Here is a 15,269-nt window from a genome sequence, read left to right on the forward strand (position 1 = left end):
GCACAGGACTGCACCCTCAACCTCTGCGAAATCATCCCCCCCCCACCCCTCGCCATCTAAGCTAACACCTGTCACTATTTTGCCTCTTGCAAGAACGACGCCTTGAGTTAACGTGACAGCCCAGCTGTCTGCCAACCAGCAGCAGAAAGGAATTCCCCTATCTTAGAAAAGCACAAGCTCTCCAGGGCAGCGTGTGTGTAGAAGAAATCGAGACTCGCATTTGCATAGCTGATAGAAAAGAGGAGGGTGTTTTTCCCCAGCCCTCACGTTTTACTTTCTTTTTCCAGTTCTGCTAGCCGCAGCCGGCTGGAAGGCACCATGACGAAGGAGCTCCTTCTCTGCCTCTTAGCCATGGGCCCTGTAAGTATTTTTGCACACGCCTCACCTACCTGCACCCCCGGAGAGGCCCGTCGTTCGCCCGCGGGGCATTCTCCGCTCTTCCGTCCGCCTGCTGCTTTGAGCCCTCCTCGTCTAGGCTGCGCGCCACACGGGAGGCGGGAGGGAACACGCGTGACCCGTAGCGCGGCGGCTGGAGCGGAAGCTGCTCGTTTGCGCGGCGCTTTTAACAGAATCGGGAACGGGACACAGCAACAGTTCGCCGCTTTTTCCTGGGAGAGGGGAAGAGAGGGCACGTCGAGAGCCTGGCGACGGTGAGCTTCCCGACCAGAAACATCATGAAAGCCTTTGGGGACTTCAAACGCGCTAATGCGCAAAGCACCTGACGCCGCCTAGGCAGGGGGCTGGGGGAACGCAGCCCGCCTGAGGAGCGAAGCCCGACCCGGGGAAGCTCTCGGAGGCGGCGCTCCAGTGGGGGGCGGGGGCGGGGGAGGCAGAGGCAACGTGGGGGGCGGGCGGGAACGCAACACAGGCGAGCGCACCGAAGCTTCAGCCGCTTGCCGCCAGTAACAGCGCCTCAGGGGGAGGGGGCAGTGCAAAAGCCGGGAAGGCGCCACGCGATTGGTGGTTGGGAGAAAAGTGGGTGCGGCCATTTGGGAATCCCTGGAAGGTCGGCTTTCGGTGCGGGCTGGTGGCGTCGACGTCAGCCGGGCGGCGAATCCGCCCCAGGGTTCAGTCAGAACGCTAAAGGAGCTGTCCAAAATGCGTCACACCTTGGGTAGCTCCTTCGGAGGTTTGACTGGGCTTGACTGAAATCCGGAGCGGATCCACCCCACCCCCCACTGACATCGGAGCCACCAGCCTCCGCTGCCAGATTTGGCTCGCAGGCAGGCCTGAGGTTTCCCACCCCTACCATACAGCGAAGCAGCAATCCGAGGCCCACTTACCAGGGAGTAAGCCCATTGAACTGAATAGCCACATATAGACATGAATGCGTGTTTGAATAGGCATCTACAGAATTGGCCTCTAAATCCCTTTCATTGCCTGGTTGTGCGTCTGCCACCACAGCAAAAACCACTTGGCTATTTTCCAAATAAATTGGGCGTGTGTGGTAAAAATGGATTTTCTTCATAATGATTTATGATGCATTTCGGAGTGCATTCCTGTAAACAGGAAGTTGGCCTTCATTTGCAGTTGAGCTAGTATTTCAGCTGTATTCTGCATTCTGCACAAACTCCTTTCAAAGAAGCACCAACGAGCTCTCCGTTAAGGTGATGCATGTCCACTTCTTTGGTTTGCAAAGCTATTTCAAGTTTTAAAGGTTTGTTATTTTACTTTACAGATTAATCATAGGGAAGTTCCAAGAAGACGTTGAGGGTGGGGAGGAGGAGAGAGGTAGAAGACACGTGGTAACTGTCAATTCTGAACATAATGCCTTTGAGTTTAAGTTAAACAGAAAGTACCTGTGAGTCATTTTGTGCTCAGGTAAAATCATGTAGTAGACTTTTCTGGTCTATCGTTTCAGACGGGGAACTTTTGAATACTCCCTCATGTGGAAAAAGTCCCTGTATTTAAATAAACTAGCACCTCGGAGACAAGATACTAGCTCTTCTTCATGCAGAGACTTTTTCGCATGGGGAACCATTCAAAAATGCATCCTCTCTCTCTCTCTCCACCCCCCCCCCTCCAGTTTGAAGTGGGCATAGTCCCAGCTGGACTCTGTGGGATTAAGATCAGCAACTTTACATGTATTTTTTTTTCCAGGGGGTTTCTTTCTCTGCCTTTCTAAACGTTCCATTACACAGCCACTTGGCAGCGCTGTGGTATAGCAGAATTGTGCAAATACACTAGGTTTTATGCCTCCATTCAGAGATATACCTGACTTTCCTCATTAGAACCTCCCCCCACCGCCGCCAAAATGGTTGCAAAGCATGGGAAAGGCCCTGGAGAAGGAGGATGTCATGGAAGGGATTGCACAAGTGAGGAATCATGAGCACACAATAAAAGCCTCATGTAGAAAGGCTTCCCGTTAGGTGATTTACACAACATAATGAAGTTCAATCATTAATGTTCTCTAGGTTCAGAAGTATGTGGACAATGTCTCACATTCTAATCAGTTTCCTCTCACCACAGTAAGTGTTATGTAGTAGATATATTACAAATAAACTGAAAATCAAATCTATTGTAAAATAGAAACAGGAAAACTTGCTTTGAAAAATGAAGTGTTCCAGATGCCCCTGGTTTCTCAAACAACATGATACATTAAATATTCTTTTGCACATTCAAGCAAGCATGGAGGGCCCTGATACAGATTGGAACCCCAGCCCCACATGGGTAGAGGAGTTTTAAAGCTCCCAGCCATTTTTCCAGAATTTGCCCCCCATCTGGGGGCTAAACATAGTTGCCAACAGAGGCGTCCTCCCACTTTTTAAAGCCCCCATGTGTCAAGGGTGCAAATTTGCCCAGCAAATTTTCTAGGCCTCTTACCTAGATGCCCAGCTTTCATATCCAAACAAAAACAGTTTCCTAGTTCCTTTACATAAATAGATATAAGGGGAAATGCAAGCAGTATTCTACCCAATTATTCAGAAAGATGTAAATCAGCTTTTGTCTTCCAATATTCTGGCCAAATTGCACAGACTGAAAAATGATTCAGAAGTGAGGAAGTCATGGATATACTGCATAGCTTGACCAAGCATGGAAAAGGATGTCGGATTTCTGTACCTGCCCCTGCCCGCCCGCCATCAGTTACAGCAGGCTCTTGCTCCACTTGAACATGGTGGTATTGTTTTCCTGGCAAGTTTGTGTCTGTAGAGGGACGTTAATTTTTTCAGCTTGAGAACAAATCCATCACGTTTTTCTTTTCTGGCCATGAGATCAACTTGTTGAGCAAAACAGACAGAAGGGGACTATTTCTGAACTCTGAAAGCATCAGTTATGGAGACAATGTACTGTTCAGCGTTTTCCCTCAGCTTTCTGTGAATGGGTTTTCTGTTAGTGTTGGCTTCCTGAGGCATGTCTGGGCAGAGGCTTGGACCTGTTAAGATTCCCCAGGGCCCTCCTTTTGTTAAGGAGATTAGCTTCCAGAAGTGGACATGCCTTCCTCCACCTTTTCCCCACCCCCCTACCCTAAGGTCATCAAGCTGTGCGTTTTTGAAGAAGCTGACAGCGTTGGGGAAGGCTCAAGCCCTTGCCATGTTGAATCAGTAAGGTCTGAACAGGAACTGTACTTGTGATCATAGATGCTGTCTTTAAAAGGTTCCCGATTGCATGGAAAGTTCTTGTTGCATTCAAGAAAATGTCAGTAGAACTCCCTTTCTGGCCTTGCCAATTCAACATGGCAAGTCTGAACTGAGGTGAGCGGGGTGGACGTGCCCAGAGGCGTAGTGGGTGGGGCCAGTATGCACTGACCCTCTACCCACTTTAAGCCCTCATATGTTCAGGCCAACACCTGGACAGAGCTTCAGATACAGTCAGATGGTTGAGTATGAGCACAGTATCAGCATTTTGAGATGCTGGCCTGTGTCCCTAGATAACTGATGTGGATGCAGTGAACTATGGAACACTGAACTATGGAACACCTATTAAAAAATACTAAAAATACTTTAAATAGGTAAAATAAATCAAGGGCTAGATCTAGTTGCACTCTAGTTACCTTCTAGTTGCCTGTGAACTACAGATGTGTGAATCCTTCAGTCCTTCTCAAAGCTCATTCCAACTCGAGCCCATATCAGATTGCGAGCTGTGGGGTTTTCACATGAAAATCTGTGGGTATTTCCGGGCTATTTTTCCAAATGTACGCATCCCTTGTGTGCATTCTTCTCCCATTGATTAAAGCATATTTGTGCACATTTTTCAAAAGTACGCATCTTTTCATGCGCATGTTTCAAATGTATGCATGCTGTTGAATACATTTTTTGGTCTGCAAATAACATTGCAAACTTAGAAATGTAAGAACATCAACCACAGATTGCATCCGAGTCCCTGTTTGGTCCAGAAGGTGCGAACGGGGGGGGGGGGGTATCTACATGAGGCTTTTACTCCAGTTCTACTCATCCCCAAGTCGATTGTGTCAGATGTCCCACATAGCTCACATGGCATCACCTGCCCTAAATCCTTTTTTTTTTTCATACTCCTTTTGTGATGGTTTTTCCCATCACAGTGGCTTCAGTGCAATTTGGCAGAGTCTGTGTGACCTCAGCCGGCTTCACTGTGGGCTGGTGGAAACGGCGCTGATTGGAAGATGGGAAAGTCACATGGGGAGAGAGCAGGGGGAGAGAAGAGGGCTAAATGTCTACCCAGAAGTAACTCATTGCCCTCAATTGCTCTTTGCCTACAGGAGCAGAGGGGTCGGGAGAATTTCTTTGCCAGCCCTTTTTGTTAAAACTGCTCAATTGCTGCCTCTCCCTTTAAATATTCATTCATTGGGCACTGGGTTACCATGCTTAGAAGTAGGGATGGGCGAACTGAGCCTTACTTCACCCAGGCTTAGGGGCGCTGCCACAGCAGTGTCTGTTATTACTATCATAATTAGTACTGCTGCAGCTGCTGTCTTTCTCTGCCAGCGCTCGGCAGAACAACCACTGCCACCGCCTCTGCTTCCCCCACCCCAAAGCCTTGTTTCCTGTCCCCCCCCCCGCCCCGCTCCACAAGCAGGAAATCACATACACAACAGTGGAAACTGGCTAGTATTTCTGGATGAAGAAGGTCAATGCACTCTGTCAAAGGGGTGAAACACCAAGGTTGTGAATGAAGGAACCCGGGACGCTAGTATTTCTGAATGAAGAAGGTTAATGTGGTCTGTTAAAGGGGCAAAACACCACCATTGCGGGGTTGTGAATGAAGGAACCGGGGATGTGACTGTGAACGACTTAATCGAAGGCTCATATTTATGAATGAAAAAGGCCAACTAAGGGGAGAAAAAAGTGGGAAAGACAGCCTGCCCTGGACATGTTTACTCAGAAGGAAGTTTCGCTTCCCCCAGTCCCCCAGTAAGAAGTAAGTCTCCAAGAGTCTTTGTGAAGCCGTTCCCCCCCCCTTCTGTGCATGTTTACTTGGAAGTAAGTTTTGCTCCCCAGTAAGAAGTAAATCTAGCTCCCATGCAGTCTCAAGCAGGGGATTTATAAAGTTCAGCTGGATGTTGTTTGGAAGTAAATGTCACAGGGGACAGTGGGACTTACTCCCAAGTAACTATTATGTTTAGGACTAGGACTGGGAAGGATGAACCAAGGTTTGCTTTTTCTCAAGGATACAGGATGGAGGTTCACCCCAATGCTGGATGAGAGAGGAGAGGTGTGGGGTAAACTACAGGGGCTTAATTCAGCACTCCTAGTAAACTTCCCTGAGCAGGGGAGCATTGACAGGGGCAGGGAACAGCTCTCTCATTCACTGAGCAGCACCCATGGGGTTGACAACATATTTCATGATGAAATTGGCTTTGGCCCGTGAGTGGCACACGAAGCAAGAAAACTCGGGTTTTAGGTAGTGCATACTCAACTTTTATTGCTTCGGGTGCCACTGACGGACCAAAGTTGATTTCAGGAAAAAGTGGGAAAAATCTGAAATTTCTTCTCTGTGTGTTTCCGTGAAGATTGGGTCCTGGTAAATCCTGATCAAAACTGGACTGAAATGAATTTCTCATACATCCCTACTCAAAACAGATCTGAATATTCATCCCCATCCACAGCAGTTTATCTGATGTCATCTTCATTGGCCCTTGGTCTATATCACCATGTGCCTCCATATCCAGATACACATCAAAATAAGTGACACATGTCATAAGTCTCTTTTTTCGCCTGGGACAAGTACGTGGCACAGGCTGTTAAAGGGAAGAACAGTGTATTCAAGCTGTATTTTGTAAAGAAGGGCTTTTCTTCTGGCTTCAGTCAACTGAAAACCTGTGGTGGAGTAGGGATGTGCAAATCCCTTACCTGGCTCCGCGCCGGGGCATCCGCGGTGGGGGGGAGGCGCTCCGTCCCTCCCCCCAGAATCCTCCCTGGCCAGCTCCAGGCTGCTGCAGCCACAAATGGCAGCCATCGTAGCGGCCGCCGTTTGCGTCCTTGCAAGCAGCCGTGATAGACTATGTAAGTATTTATGTAGCCTATCATGGCAAAGAGCAGGGATGCAAATGGCGGCCGCTACTCCATTTACGTGGCTGCCTTTACCGTGATAGGCTACATAAATACATAGCCTATCATGACAAAGAGCAGGGGCACAAATGGCGTAGCGGCCACCATTTGCATCCCTGCTCTTTGCCGTGATTGTAAATACTTATGTAAATACTTATGTAGCCTATCACAGATGCAAGAACACAAATGGCGGCCTCAGCAGCCTGGCTGCAGCCGGCCAGGAGACCAGCCGGAGCCGCCGCCAAAGCCGGCGCCACATCCGCCCCAGGTACGTTCTGTCCCTGGGTGATTCCGCAGGGTGGCGGGGGGTGGGAGGCCATTCTGCCACGGATTCTAAAGAACCCGGCCTCACTGGAATCCGTGGCGGAATTCTCTGACATTCCTATGGTGCAGTCTGTGACATATGTGAAAGCACCCCTCTGTCCTCACTTCCTACTTACTCTAGTATCTCTAGTATCTGGATTGGGATGGGGCTCATACCATTTACCCACCTCCTCCTCTTCCTCCTCCCCCTCACAAAGAGGAAGACATGGAGCGTAATTCTACGCATGCTTAAACAAACAGAAAGCTCTACAACACCCAGCATTCCCCATCCGGCTAGCTGGGGAGTTCTGAGCGTTGTAGGACTTTTTTCCATCTAAACGTACATAGGACTGCGCCTTTAACCTCAGTGTTCCTTAGGGTCCTTCTCTCAATAGCTAAAGATGTCCTCAGAACCACCCACAAGGTGGTTCCTCCTGACCTCTTTCCTGACCTCCTGCCTTGTACCACAAGCTACAAGTCCTACAAGGTTCCCTTCTATGCAGCCTTCCGTTCCTCTCTCTCATCTATTTCTGGTGGGGGAAAGTCTGCAACTTAGTAGTCGAGCATAAGCTTTGCACGCAGAATTTTTATTTATTTATTTATTTGATTTATTAGAAAATATTTTTAGGCTACCTTTAAGAGTGGAACCCTGTCAGTGTGGCAATCCCAGTGCCTTCCTTGGCATTTCCAGGTAGGGCTGGGGAAATCCCCTGAGTGAAGCCCTGAAGAACCGCAGCCAGTCAGTACAGACCAATACAGAGGTGTAGAACCTCAGAGCTGGGGGCCCAAACTGACCAACCTGGGGTTCCAGTTCAGCTCCCTGGGCCATGCCCTCTTCCCCTGCCCCACTTTTCTCCACAACCGATGGTTTTGTGGTTTCCAGCTTTTGCGCAGATTTCCCCATTCTGAAAGGTTGAGATGCCTCTCCTAAGGCTTCATTTCTGGCAGAAAAAGCGTTAAGCTAAAATAGGCTGGCATTTTGGCCATGCCCCCTTTCTTAAAAATTCCACTTCTCAAAAATGGAATTCAGCCATCGGGTTGAAAGAGGTTCAACAGCCCTGGTGCAGGCAACACTGATCCACATGAACTAGAGGGCTGAGTCAGTATAAGACAGCTTCCTATGTTCCTGGTTCCCAGAGCCACTGCAGGCATCATTCTATTCCTGTCAGTGTTCTTGCCTGTCTGGTCACTTCTCCAGCCTGCAGCTTGACTCTGCCCACCATTTCCCCACTGCCTCCACTCTCTCAGCTGTTGCCGCACAGGCTCACTACCACAAGATGTAGTGATGGCCACCGGTTTGGATGGCTTTAAAAGGGGATTAGACAAATTTATGGAGGAGGAGGTTCTCAATGGCTACTACTGAGAAGAGGGCCTTTTCTGTTGTGGCACCCTGGTTGTGGAGTGAGCTCCCAGAGAGGCTTTCTTTGCCCCTATGTTGTGGTCTTTTCAAGGCCAGGTGAAGACCTTATTTTCCCCGGCAGTTTAGTCATTCCATTTCTGTTGTTTTTAAATAAGGCACTGAATTTTAATTCTTTGTACTGCTACTAGGTTTTGTTTTGGCTTTCATTTTTCATGTTGGTTTTATACTGTAGTTTTGAACTTTTGTATTGTTTTATTATGTTGTATTTTATGTTTTTAATTGTTGTGAGCTGCCCTGAGAGGTTCAGTTATTGGGCGGTATAGAAATGTAACAAATAAATAAATGCTTATGGTGGCTATATAGTACCTCCAGTATCAGAGACAGTATGCCTATGTAACCAGTTCCTTGTGGAAAAGACTTGGAGGGTGCTATTGCATTTATGTCCAACTCGTGGGTTTCCCACAGGCATCTGGTTGGCGACTGTGTGAATAGACTAGATGGACCCTTGGTCTGATCCAGCATGGCTCTTCTTTTGTTCTTAGCTTCCCCCATAGGACCCCCACAGTAAGTGATATGGCAGTAAAAGTGACACTACAATACCACCATCTCAGAGGCAAAAAGCTACCGTCATAATGCACTGAACTTCAGTATTTCTGTTCTCTTTTTCCCCCTCTGTCATAGGCATTTGACTTGATTGCTGCTGGATTATCATACAACAACAGTCCAGTGCCTGTGACACACAGAGCATATAATAAGGTTGCTGGAGTGAAACGAATTTATAAGCGGCAAGCTACTGATTGTCGACATAACACGCAATATTTGTTCCATGGAATCTGTTGCAACTCTTGTAGACCTGGTAGGTATTATCTGAAGATAACAGAAGAGATCGTTGTCAGTGTGGAGACCCTAAATGGGGGTGTGGGTGGTGTTGGGATCATTTTAATCTCCCTGAAATGCTCACCCTTTTCAGTGATTTTTATACCTCTTTGTAAAAGGATGTGAAACTGGTTGCAAAGGAGTAGGTGTCGCTGGGGAGAGGAAATGGGTCTCCATTGCTGAGAGAACCAGGCTGGTGATCCCCTGTCTTGATCCAATCACAACTAGTTGGCTAGTTGGAACAGAATAGAGATCCCACTAGTCATAGGGATGCATATTTGGCGTCATATCTGAATGCACATCCCATCCACACCCTGCGTTACTTTCATGGGATGTGCAAGATCTCCACCTAAACTATGTGTAAGTAAGAGCTGGGGAAGGGTAAACGTCTTGCCACATAGCCCTGGAGAGTAGTGAAGCAGCTAGTTCACCGGGACAGGTCAGGCAGTGTTGGTCCAGTTGCTTGGGATGGTGTCTCCTGCCCGCCCACCCCCATTCAGAATGAGGTCGGTACTAGGAGGACTTGTTTGGCTGCAGTGACTATATAGCCCTGTGAGATCAAAGTGGAAGGAACACCGGTATAACCTTTGCACTGACTTTCTTTTTTTCTTTCTCTTTAAAAATGTGTGGGGAAAGGATTCGGAACTAATAATAAACTTCTTACTGCTGCCAAAACTATGACCTATTTCTGTTGAAGGGGGACGGGAGGGGGAAGTGTCTTGTCTTTAGTGCAATGATTCTGCAGTATCAATAAACTAGAAAATTGGTGTATGAATCTGGCTATGAGCAGATCAACTAACTGAAAACCTTTTTGTGCAAATTTGGTCTCTTTTTGTAACACTGTGGGAAAGGTGATATAACACCTTATGCATTGCCTTTGCTTTTGTGATCCAGTTTAAATTACTACTAAAAGAAAGGAAAACCAGACAAATTTAAGAAATGCTCTTCAAAGGTGATTATATGGGTATAAAACACGAGTCTGGTTCTTTTAGACTATAGGGGATATGTAGTCCTCCAGATGTGGGACTACAACTGCCATCAGCCCCAGTCAGCATAGCCAGTAGTGAGAGATGATGGGAGGTGTGGCCCAACAACATCTGAAGGATGTTCCCCATCCCTGCTATAGGGCCAGTTCAGATGACCCTGAACGCAGACTGAATTGCGGATCAACACATCCCCAGTTTTCCGGGTGGATATCTGGCTTTGCCACAGCAGATTTTCCAAAGTATAGTCAGCACTGGCAGAATAAGCTATGTGTCCACACCAAAAACCATGACTTAGATGACAGCCGGGGACCGAGGAGAGGCAGGCAGCCGGGACATCCTACAGCAGCAGGTGGGCCAACTTACCATCTTTCTGGCCCTGCCTGGCACTGTGTTGCTGCCTGAGAGAGAGGCTGCCTCCGAGCCTGGGGCTGGAGAGAAAAAAACACTCCCCGGGCTGACTACTGCTGATTTGGGCCAGTTGGGCTCAAGGTGCCTGGGACGGCGCTTGTTAACTGCCTTCGGCAGTGCCCTGGCAGCAGCAATACCAAAGGCAGCACTGCCAAAGGTAGGGTCGCCCCTTGCGGGGGGATGCTTTGGGGGGAGGCAAGGACAAGGGCCACCTCCCTAACATGGGGCTGATTGGATTTGCAGCTTTTACATGTGGGGTTAGCTGTTTCTCCAACAAGATTTTGTTATGTGGCAGGGAGAGAGGGTATGGGTCCAAGTTGGGAGACTTGAGGGGCCCCCAATTAGTGTAGTAATGGGTCAAGGGAGATATGGTGTTGAGAGGAGGGCTAGCCAGCTTAGGGGAACATGGTCCAGACAGGTAATGTCTGTGCCGTGTTCTGGCACTCCCCGCACCCGTAGGCATGGTGGCTGCCCCGTCAGCCTGCCCTCAGGCCTCCAGATGCTACTGTTAAATGCCAGATCGGTTCAGAATATGACCTCCCTTATCCATGATTTAATAGGGGATGAGGCAGCCGATTTGGCATGCTTAACTGAAACCTGGGTGGGTGAGCAGGGAGGAGTTAGTCTCTCTCAGCTCTACACCCCCCCCCCCAGGTACTTGGTTCACAACAGGGTAGGCTTGAGGGACAGGGGTTGCTGTAGTCTATAGGAGTTCCATCTCCCTCTACATCCATCTCCCTCTACATCCCTGTCCGTGTGACCACTGGTCTGGAGAGTTTGCAGCTTGTGTTGGGCCACCTGCACAGAATGGGGATTCTGTTGGTGCAGCGCCCACCCTGTTGCTCAACAGACTCCCTATCTGAGCTGAGAGAGGTAGTCTCAGATGTGTTGTTGAGATCCCCCAGATTGCTGGTTTGAGGGGATGTCGACGTTCATGCTCATGGCACCTTGTCTGAGCCAGCTAAGGATTTCATGGTGTCCATGACAACCATGGGACTGTTCCAACATGTTGTTGGCCCAACACATGTAGCAGGGCATACTCTAGGCTTGGTTTTCTCAACTGGACATGGAGGTGGTGATCTGAAGGTGGGGAACTTTGCTTCAGTCCCTCTGTCATGGTCAGATTATTGCCTGCTGAGGTTTAGACTTACTGCAGCTTTTCCCCCCTGCAAAGGTGGGGGACCTATTAAGATGGTCCATCCCCAGAGGCTAATGGATCCGGATGGTTTCCAGAGGGCTCTGGGGAGACTTCCGGCTGACATGGCTGGCTCTCATGTTGAAACCTTCGTTCAGCTGTGGAATGCAGAAATGACTAGGTGGTTGACATGATTGCTCCTGAGTGCCCTCTCCTGAGTAGAGCTCGCACTGCTCCATGGTATACTCCAGAGCTGAGAGTGATGAAACGAAATAGGTGACAGCTTGAGTACAGATGGAGAAGAACTCATAGTGGATACAGTCGAACACTGGTGTGTGCCTATGGTAAGGAATACTCAAGGGCAATGAGGGAGGCAAAGAAACAACATTTTGCTGCCTCTATTCAATCTTCCATATGCCACCCAACAGAGCATTTCAGGTCTTCTGTGGCATTCTACATGCTGGCCCTAAGGACACTGTAGATCCATCTGAGGCCCACTATAATTCATTTGCTAGGCACTTCCAGATTAAAATCTCTTGCATCCACTGGGACTTAAGACTCCAGTGTTACAGCAGGTGAATCTGGTGAGGTGTCCAGAGCACAGCCTTGTCCAGTTTTCTTGGGTGAGTTTCAGTTGGTACAGCACGAGGATGTTGACAAGGTGCTTGGACAGGTTCTTGCAACCACTTCTGTATTGGATCCTTGTTCTTCTAAAAACTGCCAGGGAAAGAAAGGCTGGGCCAGAGAGGTGATAAATGCCTCCTTGCAAGAGGGAGTGGTCCTGGCTGCCGCAAGGAGGCGGTGGTGAGACAGCTCCTGAAGAAACTCTCCCTGGTCCCAGAAAATCTTAATAATTTTAGGCCACTGCCAAATGTAGGGATGTACGAAACGACTTACCTGTTTCGTTTCGTGACATCTGCGGTGGGGGGGAGGCGCTCCGTCCCTCCTCCCGAAATCCTTGCTGGCTGGCTCCGCTCTGCGGCGACTCTGCGGAGCCGCCCGCCGGGGCCGCCCTCAGCGACATCCGGCTGCTGCTGGGCTGCACAGGGACGCAAATGGTGGCCGCCGTCGCCACTGCCATTTGCGTCCCTTTTTTTCGCCGTGATAGGCTACATAAATATTTACGTAGCCTATCACGGCAAAAAAAAAAAGGGAACGCAAATGGCGGCAGCTACGGTGGCCACCATTTGTGTTCCCTTTTTTGCCGTGGTAGGCTATGTAAATATTTACATAGCCTATCACGGCCTCTGCAAGGACGCAAATGGCATCCCTGCGTTAGCCATGATAGGCTATGTAAGTATTTAAGTATTTACGTAGCCTATCACGGGAAAAATCGTGAAGCGAATGGCTGTCGCAGATGCAGCCGCCATTCGCAAAGCAGCACGAACGGCACCAGGTAGGTGCCCCGTTTCGCGCACCTTTAACGGGGTGGTGGGGCGGGGGGGCTTCGTTCAGCCATGGATTTTGGGGGGCCAAATGCACTGGCATTTGGCCTCACTGAGATCCGTGGCGGAATTCTCTGCCATCCCTAGTTAAATGTTCCTTTCCCAGGCAAGGTTCTTAAGTGGGTGGTTGCCAACCAGCTCCAGACGCTCTTGGATGAGACTGATTATCTAGATCCATTTCAGTTGGGGTTCAGGCTGGGTATGGAAACAGCCTTGGTCGCCCTGTGTGATGACCTATGTCAGGACAGAGACAAGGAGGGTGACCTTGTTGATTCTCCTTGATCTCTCGGCGGCTTTCGATACCATCGACTATGGTATCCTTCTGGGACGATTGCCTGAGCTGGGAGCGGGAGGCACTGCATTGCAGTGGTTTTGCTCCTACTTGGAGGGTTTGCTCCAGAAAGTGGTGCTTGGGGAATATTGCTCAGCCCCCTGGATTCCCCAGTATGGGGTTCCACAGGGGTCAGTTCTGTCCCCCATGCTATTTAACATCTACATGAAACCGTTGAGTGCGGTCATCCAGAGTTTCAGAGTGCGTTGTCATCAGTACTCTGATGACACACAGCTCTATTTCTCCTTTTCATCTTCTTCAGGTGAGGTTGTGAATGTGCTAAATCAGTGTCTGGCTGCGACAATGGACTGGATGAGGGCTAATAAACTGAAACTCAGTCCAGACAAGACTGAGATGCTGTTGGTGGGTGGTTCTTCTGACCGGACGGAGGGTGCTCAACCTGTTCTGGATGGAGTTGCACTCCCCCTGAAGGAGCAGGTCCATACCTTGGGGGTCCTCCTGGAACCATCTTTGTCACTTGAGGCTCAAGTAGCCTCAGTGGCTCGGAGTGCCTTCTACCAACTTCAGTTGGTGGCCCAGCTGTGCCCCTGTCTGGACAGGGATAACCTGGCTTCAGTTGTCTATGCTCTGGTAACCTCCAAGTTAGATTGCTGTGATGCGCTCTATGTGGGGCTGCCTTTGAAGATGGTTCAGAAGCTGCAGCTTGTGCAAAATGTGATGGCCACGCTTTTAATAGGGGCAAGACAGTCCTACCATATAACGCTGTTTCTGGCCTACTTGCACTGGCTACCTGTGTGCTTCTGAGCCCAATTCAGAGTGTTAGTTTTGATGTATAAAGCCTTACACGGCTCAGGACCACAGTACCTGATGGAACGCCTCTCCCGGCATAAACTGATTCATACGCTGCACTCTGCATCCAAGGGCTTCCTCTGGGTCCCTCTTCCAAGTGAGGCTTGGAAGGCAGCAACAAGGGAGAGGGCCTTCTTGGTGGTGGCCCCCTATTTTTTACCTCCCTGCCGAGACCTGCCTGGGGCCAACATTGTCATCTTTTTGGCACCAGGTTAAAACTGCCCTGTTCTCTCAGGCATTTGGCAGCATATAATGAGTCTTTCTGATCAGGTCCTAGACTGTCTCTGGCTGATTGTTTTAAATTGTTTTAGATATATGCTGTTGTTGTTGTGTATACTGTCTGTTTTATGTCCTTACGGCAATGTTTTTTATACTTTATATAATGTATTTTAATGGTTTTTTTTAATTTTTGTGAACCACCCAGAAAGGGGCTATGGGGCGGTATAGAAATACAATAAATGAAATGACTTGAATTGTAGGTCTTTGGCAGTAGCTTCAAGACGGATGAAAGAAAGTAGTTCTTCAGAGAGCATTCCCCAGATCCTGGGATTCACTACAACAAGATGGGGAGATGTCTGCTAACATGAATCGTGGATAGGCCTATAACAGCCACATTAGTTAAAACAAACCTCCATGTTCAGAAACAGGATAGATCTGAATATCAGATGCTGGATACCAGCAACAGGAGAGTGTGGCTTGATTTATGTCTTGCTTATTTGCTTAACTGAAGTACAGGGACATAGGAAACTGGCTTGAACCAAGTCAGATCATTGGTTCATCTAGTTCAGAATTATCTACACTGACTGACTGCAGGGTTTCAAAAAAGGGTCTTACTAGTCTTAGCTGGGAATGTCAGGGATTGAACCTGAGACCTTTTGCATGCGAAAGGCAAGCTACAACCCTTCCTCTGACTGGCCATGTTGGAAACAGTTTGACCCAGCATAGGATCTTTGTATATTCATATGGCACACAGCATGGCAAGCAAGGGGATGCCTCACACCGCCTACCTAGATTCAGCCCATATCCCCTCATCCTGCATTTTAGCTTGCTTTCAAGGAGGTATGGAGGCTGTATCCAGAATTCAAGCTACAACCTTAGGTTCCAGCTGGGGCAAAATTATCTTTCAGCAAGTTCTGTATCCGTTCTAGAAA

The 15,269-nt window shown here is 48.8% G+C and overlaps 2 protein-coding genes across 5 annotated transcripts in view; one reads left to right on the forward strand and one right to left on the reverse strand.

The window, feature by feature from the left end:
• The window catches only part of ACTA2 (actin alpha 2, smooth muscle), a 42,976-nt gene extending 42,503 nt beyond the window's left edge, over positions 1-473 (reverse strand). The window contains exon 1 of the mRNA XM_084845771.1: positions 390-473. The gene's annotated coding sequence lies outside the window, so the exon portion shown is untranslated. The remainder of the gene's footprint in view (positions 1-389) is intronic.
• The window catches only part of FAS (Fas cell surface death receptor), a 33,423-nt gene continuing 18,397 nt past the window's right edge, over positions 244-15,269 (forward strand). For 2 of the 4 annotated variants that reach the window (XM_084845772.1, XM_084845773.1), the window contains exons 1-2: positions 244-360; positions 8,809-8,983. In XM_084845772.1, the coding sequence (XP_084701898.1) occupies positions 319-360; positions 8,809-8,983 (217 nt within the window). In that variant the 5' untranslated portion in view covers positions 244-318. The remainder of the gene's footprint in view (positions 361-8,808; positions 8,984-15,269) is intronic. The other 2 variants (XM_084845774.1, XM_084845775.1) reach the window with 2 other exon arrangements.

This window comes from Heloderma suspectum, chromosome 3, assembly GCF_057233095.1.
Source record: "Heloderma suspectum isolate Gila_16-S chromosome 3, 16-S_ref, whole genome shotgun sequence".
Classification (NCBI taxonomy): Eukaryota; Metazoa; Chordata; class Lepidosauria; order Squamata; family Helodermatidae; genus Heloderma; species Heloderma suspectum.